This window comes from Lutjanus erythropterus, chromosome 17 (genome assembly GCF_056507025.1).
Source record: "Lutjanus erythropterus isolate fLutEry1 chromosome 17, fLutEry1.hap2, whole genome shotgun sequence".
NCBI lineage: Eukaryota > Metazoa > Chordata > Actinopteri > Lutjaniformes > Lutjanidae > Lutjanus > Lutjanus erythropterus.
Genome location: NC_139333.1, coordinates 31,219,468 through 31,234,142, shown reverse-complemented (window position 1 = coordinate 31,234,142; position 14,675 = coordinate 31,219,468). Strand labels below are relative to the sequence as shown.

Here is a 14,675-nt window from a genome sequence, read left to right as displayed (position 1 = left end):
GTTCTGAAAACAGTCATATTTTATCATGAGACCTTTTCTGTTTTTGTCATGCTCACTCTCCTTAAAGCCCTTCAACCTTTTTCAATCAGAAGGAGTCACAATATCTTTGTTCACATTAAATGTTCTGTTTTGAACTAAGAGGCACATTTTCTGACAAGCATTCAATCCAAGAAAAAACACAACTCTTTTTAATAAAAATCTGTGGAAATGTGTGAACACAAAGGAATTTTGCAGAGTAATCATGTAGAAGCACAAAGCAAGAGTAAAGAAATAGTTCTCCATCACACAGTTGTCAAATTAAACCAGAGGTTTATGTAGGTAAGAATTAATGGTAAGAAGGAGAATGAACTGTAGCAAAGCCACAGTCAGGATTTTAGGAATACTTCTTCACCGGCACAGGCACCCAAAAGAAAGTCACAGTTTTTTCTTAATCGCCTAGAGATTTCATTCATTAACTAGGGTTTGTTTTAAGGAAGCTGAACCGAAATAAACAAAATAAATCAAATCAAATAACTGCACTGTAAAGGTGAATGTTCAATTGAATTATCTGTAATAAGTCATGAACACTTAAAGTTTGTTTAGAGTTTTTACTAACTTAAAAATGTTGAGTGCCATTACAATTGTCTTTCTTTTCTGTTTATTTAACTCAATTTTTGATTAGAAGTGACTTCAAAAGGTCTCTAAAACATGAATATTTTAAGAAATTAAAAAACAATTTTACTTCTTACTGCATTAAGTGTGCTGAACATGAAATATTAAGTTTTCATTCTTAAAATGTATTCAGTTTTGGTAGCCTACTGCTATGATAGTGCAAATGTACATCTAACTCCAAATATTTAATTTAACCTCTATGAATTCAAGAAAATTGTGGCGACTGATTACCTCGATTTTTTTGAGTGCTGCAAACTTATTCAGGTTTTCAGTGTGCTTATCATACCGTGATCAGTACCAGGTCACAAAGTTCCTTCCAGGAAATTATCAGGAAATTACAGGTGAAATACAGTGTCACTGTTTTATTAGCCAAATAAAGGTCTACACATTGTTTCCAAGACCGGATTACCAACTGGTCAAAGCTCAGGGCTACCACAGAGTCCCTGGAGTTCTGCAGGTCCAGGTTTGTCACCTGTTTGTGAGCTGGTTTCACTGAAACATTGCTTGGTAATGTGTGACACTGAAGCACAATATGATGATCTGACATGATGTATGCAGGACCAGGTAGTGCTCTGTCAGACAGAAACTGTACAGAGAGTAAAAATGGTTGAGGTCTTGTAGCTAATTTGTGCCCCGGTGACCCCTTTAGCAGGTTAATCTGACCATAATGTTTCTAGGGCCAGACATAAGGGGGAAATTAGAGGAGGAAGATTTATTTTATTTTAACTTTAGAGAATAAAGTTGAAATGTTGAGAATATAGTAGAAATAATGAGTATAAAGGTGAAATGTGAAGAATAAATTTGAAATGTAGAGTATAAAGTCAATTCTGAACATTTCAATGTCAATAACATTGAAATGTTCAGAATTAAGTTATAATATTGACAATAAAGTTGAAATGTTGGTGAATAAAGTTGAAATGTCAAGAAGAAAGTTAAAGTATTGAGAATAACATTGAAGTGTCAAGCATAAAGTTGAAATGTTGACATTAAAGTAAAAGTGTAGCATATAAACTCAAAATTATGAGAATAAAATCAAAATGTTGACCAAGTCAACATTTCAAGAATAAATGAATAAATGTTGAGTATAAAATTTAAATGTCTAGAAGAAAGTTAAATTGTTGACAATAACACTGAAAAGTCGAGAATAAAGTTGAAACGTTGAGAATAAAGAAATGTTTTAAAATATCAAGTATAAAATCAAAATGTTGACATAAAGTCGAAATGTCAAGAATAGTTGAAAGCTGAAATGTTGCCAATGAACCTCAAAATTCTTCACTTTATTCTTAAAATAAAAAAAAAAATCTTCCTCTGATTTATTTTTCTTATGCCTCAGACTAATACTGAATATTCAAATTTATTCTACTTTTTTTAAGTTATTTTTGGGCTCTTTTGCCTTTATTAGATAAGACAGCTGAAGATCAGACAGGAGAGGGGAGGACATGCAGCAAAGGACCACAGGTGGGAGTCGAACCAGCGGCCACTGTAGACAATTAACAACCTCTCTACATGAAGTGAACGCTCTACCAACTGAACTAATAACCACCCTAAGTTTATTCTTGACCTTATTTGAATTCTTTACCCTCATGTCTGGCCATACTAGTCTTCCATAAAGTCTCCATGCTGCTAAGAATAAAATTATTTTTTCTTTTTATTATTTTTGGCATAATAGTTGATAAATAGGCTTCTGAGTCCAAAATTGATTGGAATCAGTCAAAGAAATACATTCTACACCCCTCCTAACGTCCCAGTAAACATGTAGACAGCATGTCCTCAGTGTCCTCAGTGTCCTGTGTGGCAGACACAGCCCTGTTTGTCACCAGCACAAAGTCAAAGGAAAAGTCATGGAATTTTACATGCAGGCCATGACGGCAGATCAGATCATATGTCCGGGCCTTTGTGTGACTGACTGGAACAGTGATAGTTGCTGTGCCTTCCCACCGGGGTGAACCTCAGGGCGCCCTCTTTTAAAAAACGCACACAGTCAGCCAGAACAGACAGATCCATCCATGTAATGTGTCGTTGTAAAAGCAGCAGCCAAGCTGTCTCACTGTCACTGACCGATCGGCCCTGCTACACACACTCACACACACACTCACACACTCACACACACACACACACGCCCTGACGTTATGGCAGGTCGTAAAAACACTAGAGTCCAAACGCAGAGTGAGGATGTGGTGACCGGGCTGATGAGCGCAGCGCTGCGCTCGGTGTGTTTACTTTTCATGCGGCGTAGCCCGGGGATAACCTTGCGTGCGCGTGTGCGCGCGTGCGTGTCCCTCCGCCTGTCTCTGCTGACCCAAGTTTGAACCCACTGAGAGAGATATCATTTTTATAACACACACAAACACACACACACGGGGGAGAGTGCAGGTTAAAGTCTTCTTCTAGATTAGGAACCTGAAAGCACACTGATAGAAAGTGAGTCAAACTGAGGGCAGCGAGGTGTTCATCACTGCTTCATCTCTCAGAGTCACTTCTACATATTATAACACTGACACATGTCACCCACCAATATCGGCCCATAGCTGTCTGTATCTGTATCAGAGTGGTCCAGTATGTGTCCATATGAAAGTTCTCCAGATTTTGACCTAATGCTCCACATTTCAACTTCATTTCCAACATTTTATCAACAGTTTTGCTCAATTCTTGACATTTAACTATATAAATGAAATCTGTATTGGTGTATATGTGGTCCAGTGTGTGTCAATTTGAAAATACTCTTGATTTTAAACATTTTTTCCATATTTTGGCTTAATTCTTGACATTTAGTGTAGTATAAACCAAATCTATATTGGTGTATGTGTGGTCCAATGTGTGTCGATTTGAAATTTTTCCACATTTTGATTTTATTTTCAACATTTTGGCTTCATCCTTGACATTTTGTACAGAGTATGTTTGTATGGTGTATGTGTGGTCCAGTATGATCCAAAAGGAAAACTTTTTTTTGACATAACATGATGACAGTGTTTTGTTTTTAGCTTATATAAGAATCATTTTATGTGTATTTAATATATTTTTCTTAGTTCAAGTTATATATATATATATAAATTTAATTTATAGTTAATTATTAAAAGTACCAGCGAAAGTTACTGTTTCACTGACCTGATGTCATTTTGGACAATAAAGTTTATTGTTAACTGTAAAATATCCTGCCTCCATTATATACGTTTGTCATGAGTGTTTGATAAACACATTTAAAGGATCATTGCAATATTGGCTAATACTGAAATATTGAAAGTATTTTACTCTCTAATGTTATCAGCCCCACAAATCCAGTATCAGTGGAGCTTTAGTACTGACTCATTGTGATGGAAAGAGTGAAGGATCAGGCAGCAGGTCTGAATAATTACAGCCACATGGTGAAATCTGCCCATTAGAAAATGTAACTGAAGTAAGGTGCATCCAATTATATGCAATTACGCACATACACAGCCTATAAACTGAACTAAACTAAAGTGAGGCTCAAGGTTTAACTGTGAATGGCAGTGGAAGCCACGGGGAGAGAAGGATTAAGACATTCTTCTCTTTTCCATTTTGTGAAGCAGCTCAAAATGTGCTGCTTAAAAGCTTTCTGCTCCTGAATGCAGGCCGCCCTGCAGGCATGATTAGTGCTCCTACTCGCGGGGCTTAAGCCAGGCTAATGAGAGTGTAAACTAGCCGCCTGATTGCCAACAAAGGCGTCTTGGGACGCGCTTCCATTGTCTCGCAGGGAATCATCACCTTTTCTCAGTGAAATCCGCCGCGGATTGTCTGCGTGCAACAGGAGGTAGGGATTAAACATGCGGCCCTTGGAACAAATGGTGAGGAGAGTGAGCCAGTACAGGCCGGAGGCGGGGCCGAGCGACACCCACAATTAAAGATGAACTTTGAGTGAACTAATTTATCTGAGGGAGGAGAAGGTAGCAGGCTGCCCGCGCTGCTGGCAGCCTATAAAAGCGCAGGATGAGCAGCCCGGAGCCTCCGTCGCTGACAGAGCTTCACCTGAGCTGCAACTCTTCTCCTCCAACTCCTGCTGCACCACCATGGCTCTGAGCACGCTGCTGGCAACCTTCCTCTGCACCATCGTGCTACCCGTCCTGCTCTTCCTGGTGGCGGTGAAGCTGTGGGAGGTTTACATGATCCGAGGCAGAGACCCGAGCTGCCCCAGCCCGCTGCCCCCCGGCTCCATGGGCTTACCTTTCATTGGAGAGACGCTGCAGCTCATCCTGCAGGTAAACAGCTGCTGCTCAAACTCTTCTTCACGCTGTATGATCCACATGTGGATACAGATGCTCCGGGCACTGTCAGGAGATGTGATTTAAAGTTTTCTAAATGTTTTTAGCTGCTTTTTTTTTTTTTTATCTTGTAAACAAATTCACTGCGTAAAGTTTGTGCGCTCCCATGACGCGCGTATGGCACCTACAGAGTTAAAGAGCCATTAATATTAATTCAAATCTACCACTCTTAGACGGCTCAGATTAGTTTTTATAAGTTTTAGATAATCTGATGTTGCCATCCTAGCATTATTGATTCATTTTAAACTTAGTATTTATTGACTTTTATTGATTGTTTTCAGCTTTTAGTTTGTTTTTATGCAGCTGTCTCCAACACCTTTGTATCAGTGTTTGTGTATTGATCATGTTGTATTGGTTTGTGTGTGTACATGTGTTCAGAGGAGAAAGTTCCTGCGCATGAAGAGGCAGAAGTACGGGTACATCTACCGCACGCACCTCTTCGGGAACCCCACGGTGCGCGTGACCGGAGCGGACAACGTCAGGCAGATTCTGTTAGGAGAGCACAGGCTCGTGTCCGTGCAGTGGCCCGCTTCTGTCCGCACCATCCTGGGCTCGGACACACTGTCCAACGTGCACGGAGCCCAACACAAGACCAAGAAGAAGGTGAGTTCATTCATCTGAAACCCTCCTTACTTTGCTTTCAGTGGGATGTGAAACCACTTTAGTGGACAGAATATTATTGATTATTGTTTGCTCAGTTTAGTTCAAGAATATTAACTTTTCATGATAATCTGTTATGACAAATATTTGCGCAAATATTTAGCGTTTTCTTCCATTAGTTTGCTTGATCTTGCTTAAAGGGGCAGTTCACTCTAAAATCAAAAAGTCAAAAAAATCAAATCAAAAGTTTTCGTGTGAGGTACAGACTTATGGAGATATCAGCTGAAGAGATGTCTGACTTCTTTCCAATAAAATGGAACTAGATGGCACTCAGCTCGAAGCACCCAAAAATACTTTTGAAAAACTCAGCAGCAATGTTTCTTTCCAGATATAATGACCTGGTTACTCAAGATAAACCAGACCTTGTTGTGAGCAGTTTCATTTAGGAACTACTTTTTTCCTACATTGAAAAAAACACAATGTAGATGGATAAAAAGCAAGACAAAATTCTACATGTGTGCCTTTGGGGTGGACTGCCCCTTTAATTCATAACGGAGTACATCTAACCAAAACATCTAACACAACTGTATTTTAGTTATTGAAATTATAAATAGTTTTATCAATACCTTGTCAGATAATTAATCACATTAAGCAAATAAACAGCTATAATTGTAGTAATTGGCTCAAAAAACAAGTGAAAAAATCAGCTGAAATGAGTGTTTATGCACTAATGCAGGTGACTTTACTAGAATCCAGCTTGATATAAGAAAAATCAGCTTTAAGTGCTGAATTATAGACAAATTGTAGGAGATTTTTGCTATACACTAAGACAACACAATAAAATATGCTCTGTCCCCCTTGGTCCACAGGTAACTTGTAGTTAATTTATTTAGAAATTTAGTTTGGGTGTAAAATAATACCATATGATGGACTTGTTTTAATAAATCTACCCTCTGTCCTGTCCCTTTCCAGGCCATCATGAGGGCCTTCTCCAGGGAGGCTCTGGAGCTCTACATCCCTGTCATCCAGGAGGAGGTACGGGCTGCGGTGAAGGAATGGCTGGCCAAGGACTCCTGCGTGCTGGTGTACCCAGAGATGAAGCGGCTGATGTTCCGCATAGCCATGAGGATCCTGCTGGGCTTCGAGCCGGAGCAGATCAAGACCGACGAGCAGCAGCTGGTGGAAGCTTTCGAGGAGATGATCAAGAATCTGTTCTCACTGCCCATCGACGTCCCGTTCAGTGGACTGTACAGGGTAAGATGGATGCACTCAATCGTCATGTAGCTAAGCTCCTTTTTTAAGCTTTAAACATGCATCAGAATTCAAAATGATCCACAAAGAGACATGTTTGGATGCATGACTATTAGGATGTGGATACTTCAATGAACTAATCAATGAAAAGTTCATGTGCTTGTTCCAGTATAGCCAGCCATGTTAAAACGCATGGTCAAAAAGGACATGATATTCACTGAAAAAGCAAGTTGATTTAGATTTTCATACTGTCACTGGGAGCCAATGGCTGCCTGTAATGTAAATGGATTATGAGAAAATATCAAAAACATTCAGAAACTCTGATATGGTCCATTGAGTCAGAGCAAGCACATCACACGAGGCACATAGCAAAGTGAAATGGTTGAATTCATGTGTCTGTATGTACATATACTTTATCCAAATACATACCCAGCTTAATCCATATTCATATTCCTCCAGGGTCTGAAAGCGAGAAACTTCATCCACTCCAAGATAGAGGAGAACATCAAGAAGAAGGTGCAGGATTCAGTCAAGGAGTCCAAACACAGAGACGCTCTGCAGCAGCTCATAGACAGCAGCAAGAAGAACGGGGATCCCTTCAGCATGCAGGTACTGACATGACACATCACATCTACTGTATGAGAAACAAAGCATCTCTACCATCCTTCCAGTAAGTCATTGTTTTTGGTAAGATCCTAAACTAACCTGGTGTACATATGTATTTACAGGCCATTAAAGAGTCTGCTACAGAGCTGTTGTTTGGAGGCCATGAAACCACAGCCAGCACAGCCACCTCCCTGGTCATGTTCCTGGGCCTGAACCCTGAAGTTGTGGACAGACTGAGGCAGGAACTGATGGACAAGGTAATTTACACTGTATAACTTAAGGTCTAGAAGTTGTTCCAGTGCCTTAAATAGTGGTTGCTGCAATTGAGTCTTTATCCTGGGCATTCAACATAACAGACAAACTGGTGCAACTTTGAATTCACCTCAATCATGTCACCATTTTATGAGGAATTTTTAGATTGAATGACCATATTTAATCATTAAGCATGACCAAGGAAAGGTCCGTCTTGACCTTGGAAAAAGTAGTTGACCAGGTTCCTGAACTGAACTATTGCACAGGTGATACATCAGCTTTCCAACTTGTCTAGGTTGCATTCAAAGGCAAAACTCAAACCATCCAAATGTAAGTCATGTCTCACGTTGTGAGTCCAGGGTTGTCCACATTTTGATACCAAACATGCTGCTAGTTCACCAGTCACCAAAACAGAAGTACACATACAGTGTTACACTTCTGCATTTGGTTAGAATGGTACTCACCAGAAAGAAACCGCTCCAGAGTTTACTTGACAGCGGTCTGAGACCATCCATTGGAGGCAGACCAAAGAGCAGTTGTTTGGTCTGCACCGGAGTTTGAGTCCAGCGTTCACACTACCCAAATAAACCGGAGCAAGGGGGTAAATGCTCCAGGCTTCTGTTCAGCTGGACTAAAAAAAGGCTGGAAGGACACGCCCTTAATGAGCTTTGAACCACATTTCACATTCTTTCTTAGGAAATCAAGTTTGCACAGTTGTAATTGAGATTCTCTATGACAACTGAGCAAACTGTCTGTTGAGGAAGACAAAAATGCAGAAGAAAAGCCGGTAAATGGGACTATGAGAATCCGTACATGTTGTAGCGATGTGGGGAAATGGACGTGCCAATATTTACTGTAATATAGCTACTATACTACTTGTATGGGGCTTTTCCATTGTCACTTTTGTTCGTGCTAAGTCAAACCATGCTGCATTGATTTGCATTGCCATTACCAGTTAACGTGCCGAGCTGTGCAGAGTCATGCCCGAGATGGACCAACTCCAGTGTCAGGCCAAAGCACGTTGGCCTCCCTCCAACAATACAAATCAAATGCAAATCCCTGCCATTCTTGATTGATGCTGAGTCATACCCGGCCAGCACATGTGTATAGAAAAGGGCCTATAGAGATAGTAATCCACATTGAAGCTTTCTCAGTAAAGCTAATTAGTGTAAGACAAGTTAAACCCTGATCAGGAGCAGGATCATGAAGCCAGGTCAGTTGAACAGTGCTGAGCTACTCACATCAACATCAGACATGGGCTTTTCCTTATGTGTTGCTTTTCTGTGTACTTTAAGTTACTGGATAACTAGGCTTGTCTGAACTCTGAAGGCCAGTAGGGCTAAAGAGCTAACTTACTGTAAATTGCCTCTCCTGACGTGCCTGTCTGTATGTGTCTTCAGGAAGACCAGGGGATGGACCTTCAGAGTCTGAACATTGAGTCCTTGGAGCAGCTGAAATACACTGGCTGTGTCATTAAAGAGACTCTGAGGATCAACCCTCCGGTTCCAGGAGGGTTCAGAGTGGCTCTCAAGACCTTTGAACTCAATGTAAGTTTAAAAAGATCTCTACGAACCAAATACATCTGTAAATACAAAATTGCAGAGATACAATCTGTATCAGTCTGTCCGCTCACTCACCATTGCCCCTCACTATTTCAGGGTTACCAAATTCCCAAAGGCTGGAACGTCATCTACAGCATCTGTGACACACACGACGTGGCAGAGATCTTTCCCAACAAGGAAGACTTCCAGCCAGAGCGCTTCATGACCAAACTCTCCGCCGACTCGTCCAGGTTCCAGTACATCCCGTTCGGAGGGGGCTCCAGGATGTGTGTGGGGAAGGAGTTCGCTAAGGTCCTGTTGAAGATCTTCCTGGTGGAGGTGGTCACAAAGTGTCACTGGACTCTTTTAAACGGTCCACCAACCATGAAAACAGGACCAACTGTCTATCCTGTGGACAATCTGCCAACCAAGTTTACCAGCTATGTACAAAATTAAAGTGAGATGATGAAGGGTTGTGTTTCCTAAAAGCAGTGTAGAGTGAAATGTGAGGTTTCCCAAAAGTTTCAAATCATCTGTTTTACCTTCCAATCAGGGGAACTACAGTCTAATCAAGGTACTTGGGGAGTTTTTTGAAACACTCTGATGCTCTTAGGAAACAGATCAAAAGGCGCATTTACACATGAACTGCAAATCTGTTTGTAATTCTGATCTTTTGGACTTGTGTCAATGTACATATTGTAGATGATTAAGAACGTATTTTACTTTTTATATTATGTTAATACATTGGATTTGTATATATTATTTTTTTTAAGATATGAACACACTAAACGAGAGGCACTATTCACCAACATGGATCACTTTAATCAGCTCAGAGGTGTATCTATAGGATTATGTACATATGTAATGTAGAGTCTGTTTATATAACTTTTGTATCTTACCCTGACTTATTTAAGTGACTTATGTTATATTCTATGGGCTTTTTATTTAATAAAACTGTTTTGTGGAGAATCTTGGCTCTTGTCATTTCATTTAAAGTCTGTGTAAAGCAATATCAAATATGTGTTCGGAGTTTGTCAAACCACAGAAAAATGGGTCATTAACCACACAGCCAAAATTGAGTGATTTTAAAAAAATTGTACATAAAATTAGCTTTAAAAATTGTGAAACAATGAGTAGTTTTCACTGCTTTGAAATGCTGGGCGCGTTTATTGTCACACATGCATTGGTTTGCTTGTGGCAGGTGATCGAAACGACTGGCTAAAAGGTCCAGTCTTATCATTTGCACTGCTAATTCTACATGCTAATGTGCCCTAGCATATATAGCATTAGACTATGAATCGCTCCAGTGTGTCATGAGCTGTGATTTCAGGCCAGCCCAAAAATTCCTGAACACAAACCGTTGAACCTTCCAACTCCAAAATTTAGTACAACTTAGTTTTCACATTGTCACTGTTCTCTACAATGTAGAATGTGTTCAGAACAAGATCTCAGAATTCCCTTTATACAGATGTTAAATTCAAGGTCCATCTGTATTCATTCATTCATTCATAAGAATGTTTCATAATCACCTGAAAATAAAAGAAAATATTGTGATTTTGTTACCTTAGAATGAGCTCTTTGTATCTGCAGAGGGAGCATGTCCTCTTCCATGGAGGACACCATTATACTAAAAAGGTTATGGAATTTTTGCCCAATGACAAAAAAGTTAATGGTTAGCCTAGCTGAGACAGGAATCAGTGGGAAACAGGTAGGCTGGCTATGTTTAATTTTGAAACATGCAAGCTTGCCAGACATCTGCAGCTCACTCCTCATCTCTGCTTGAGGCTAGCAAATCAAGGCTACATTAATGCTGTGTCCAAGTCTCTGAACTGTTGGTGGTCAGGTTGCACTGCAGTCAATTTAGGCCCCAGCTTTTGACAAGGACAACTTTTGGCTACATGAAAATGTCAGTGTAATGCTAAATGGTGGGTATAAAAAACGTGCTGTAACTATCTGTGTGTGGAAGATTAAAAAACAGGATACAATGTGCTAATGATGTTTTCAAAGCATTTTTTCTCTGTTGACAGAGGCAGGGTAACTGCTTCCACTTGCTCCCAGTCTTCATGCTATGATAGGCTAACTCTACGCTGACTCCAGCTCTGTACTTAAAGGACCAGTGAGAAGGATTCTGTAACATCTATCTGTGAGCGTGCAGATTGCAAACACCTAACCTCACCCTCCCCTTCCAAGCAAGTAGTAGAACTAACAGTAGCTGTGAAGGCTGTATCTAGAGCTAGTGTTTGGTTTTTCCGTTCTGGGCTACTATAGAAACATGGTGGTGCAACATGTTGGCCTCCATGGAAGAAAACCTGCAACCTCTATAGATAAAAACAGCTCATTCTAAGGTAAAAAAAAAAAAAAAAAAACACACAACAATTCTTATTTTCAGGTGATTATACATATGTAAGAAAATAGATTAATCTACTTTTTTTTTTTTTTTCTTAAACCTGCTGTTCAGGACCTCTTGAAGCAACGGTATTCTCCAATTCCTTTTAAGAGAATCTGACAAAACTTTAATTTTAAGGAAAAACTATATGTAAACAGCTAAATTGTGAATAAGTAGATTTACTGCAGTCCTCATGTTGATCTGAAATAAACAGAATATAATGACAACAGAGGGTTTAAATGAAGCCATTAGTGATGTGTGTGACTGTTTGGAAATGATGAGATAAAGAGCAGCTCTCTGTGGTTTATTTGAGAACACCAGGTAAAGTTTACAGATGACGGTTAATATATTTACTCTGTACACACAGAGGGTGGGTGGTCCTGACACACACACACACACACACACACACACACACACACACACACATTCCATTATCCTACAGAATCAATAAGTTGTGAGGAGAGAGGGAAAATAGCAGAAAAATCTGGAATCCATAGAAGGAGAGAAAGCAAAGCAGAGGGCTGATGACCCTGGCAGATGAGCAGACAGAGGGTGAAACAGAGTTCAGACTGATTACTTCAGTTTCAGGCTACTGAACCAGTATAGCAATCCAGTGGAAGTAGGCCAGTAGCATGGATACATGTTGACTGCAGGGTCAGAGATAAGATTCTGTCTTCATATTCAGGGTAACAAACAGTTAATGGATTACTTTTAAAGGGGTTTGTGTTGTGGTTGTCAGTCAACAGCAGTGTAACAGTCTGGATCTGGAGTGGGTAGCACCAACTGGTCTTTACTAAGCCTGGTCCTAACTACTAACTTGTCTTTAGAATGGCCTTTACATCAGTCGCACCAACCAAACTTAAGCCTAGTCTTAACTACATCAGGTCTTAACAATGCTCACAAGACTATGTTTGTTGCTTAGCAGCGTGCATTGCAAGGGTACAGCATAAACAATATTTCACTGTCTTGCTGATTTAATCATTTTTAATTTGCGGCAACGTAATGGAGGATCAGAGGAAAAAAAAGGCCAATTTCATCTCACACCGAGGTAAGAACATTACTGGAGCTATACAGCTAGCACACTGCTGAGCAGTCCAAGGTTGGCTAATAACAAATAAGTAGTTGACTTGGAGTGAAATAATAAAAGACGCAGATAAAATAGATAGACAGATGTTAGTGAGCACAGCATCCTCAGACTCCCTTTAAAAATTGTTGAGTTAGTATAAACATATTAAATTTTGTCTTAAGGAACATACTGTGACAAATTCTTAATTATTTTGGCCCATCTGTCAGGCTTTAATTTTCCACAGGGGTCTGTTGAATAACTCATCTCTTTGAGCGTTCATGGCACAGAATAGAGGGGATCTGCGACTAGAGGCTGTATATTGGTATTAAATCAGGCTAGATTTTGACTTTATGTCTGCTTCTGACTAGGCATAAGATTTACACCCAATTTAAGCCTAGATGGTGCAACCGTCATAACTATTAGGTTGGACTTAGAATGCCAACTTAAGATCGACTTTGCATAAGACCAGGCCTAAGTCTTGTTGGTGTTTAAACAGACTATTTTGTTAGAGGATTGGCTGTGTAGCTGGTAGGGAGATCAACTGATGATCAGCTGACTGACCACATTCCGATTCCAATTTCAATTTACTTGTTACAGCTGTTTGTTTTTTTTGCTGAAAAACCTTTGATGCATGTAGAAGCATTTAAAGGTGGGGTGGGCTGTATAATTGGGCAAAAGTTCCATAGTGTGTGGTGTACTAACCTTTCACCCCACTGTTAGACGCTGTCATAGCCACTTGCTGCTGCGTTACATCATGTTGCCGCCATATTGGACAGGGCAGGACTGACCTGTGAACAAATGCATGTAAACAGGGAAGCTGTTGTTTTTCTGGATAAAAAGCAAAAGACTTTTTTCTTTCTTTCTCCATGTAGATCAGTGGTTCCCAAACTTTCTTCCCTGGAGTCCCCCCAGCCTGCACATCAATAGAATAAGTGATTCATTCCAAAGTCCAAAATAAACATCAACAAAATTGTTTCCATTTTTAGAACCTTTTCCAATGGTAAATATGTCTTCTTTAATATAAGTTTAACATTTTTTCTTTTAAAAACCCAACAGTTATGAAGAAATGAATCTTTTTAAACAGTTTTGTATATAGAGTTTTGTGTAAATTGTGATTTTAGTTGATGACCTCAGACCAGACACAGTCTTGGGGACCACCTTTTCTAGCGCCCTCCTAAGGCCCTCCCAGACCACAGGTTGGGAACCAGTGATGTAGATCATAGATCCTTAAATATAACACAACTCATTAAAGTCAGCTGAGAAATAAACTTTATGGTGTTTTTAATCCAGGAAAATTGCAGCTACACCATTTTCATGCTCAGTTAGTCTTGTCCTGTACAGTATGGTGGCAACACTGACATATGTTCTAAAGGTCAATGCAACATCTGTGTGTATACATATATATATATATATATATATATATATATATATATATATATATATATATATATATATATGGTTGCAGCTGCCTCATTGAGCTTGTGCATTTGGAGTGACACAGGCAGCAGAGAAAGAGGCATTAGATTTTGTGTTGCATGTTGTGTGTATTTTCAATTGCACAGGCAACAACAACAACAACAACACAGGCAACCAAAAAATAGTCAATACCAACCAATTTATATAGTTAGAATTAGTATGCCATGGTCTGCTGCATGTATACAGAGATTCACTGTAACCAGGTTACTACAGTGCATGTAAACAGGCTCTCTGATTACCTGCGTGACCTGGTTTCTCTGAGGAACCTGGTCACCCCAACAAATGCTACATGCATGTGAACACACAGTGAATGCTCTGAAGTATTTTCAGTCTAATCAGTGAAATGAAACATCTGAACTACTTGCATTTTTTAAGAGTCTTCACTCAGCTTGGTAAGTGAGAGCCAGTGTTTGTGCAGGCTAACAGCAACTTCACTGGCTTCTTTCACACGTTGTTTCTCTTCCTGGTGCCTTTCTGATTTACACCCAGCCTCCCTCCACTCCACAGCGACTTCTTAGCATTGTGCTGTTGTCCCTGGCCCTTGTTTATTACTGTGCTGCTTGCGATTA

At 39.9% G+C, this 14,675-nt stretch overlaps 1 protein-coding gene across 1 annotated transcript; it reads left to right on the top strand.

The window, feature by feature from the left end:
* Positions 1 to 4,589: 4,589 nt before the first annotated feature.
* On the top strand, positions 4,590 to 10,147 carry cyp26a1 (cytochrome P450, family 26, subfamily A, polypeptide 1). The gene is made up of 7 exons (XM_084741142.1): positions 4,590 to 4,865; positions 5,307 to 5,531; positions 6,501 to 6,782; positions 7,239 to 7,388; positions 7,508 to 7,642; positions 9,038 to 9,184; positions 9,296 to 10,147. The coding sequence occupies exons 1-7, from the start codon at positions 4,677 to 4,679 to the stop codon at positions 9,632 to 9,634; spliced, it is 1,467 nt and encodes a 488-aa protein (XP_084597268.1). The 5' UTR covers positions 4,590 to 4,676; the 3' UTR covers positions 9,635 to 10,147.
* The last annotated feature ends 4,528 nt before the right edge of the window (positions 10,148 to 14,675 follow it).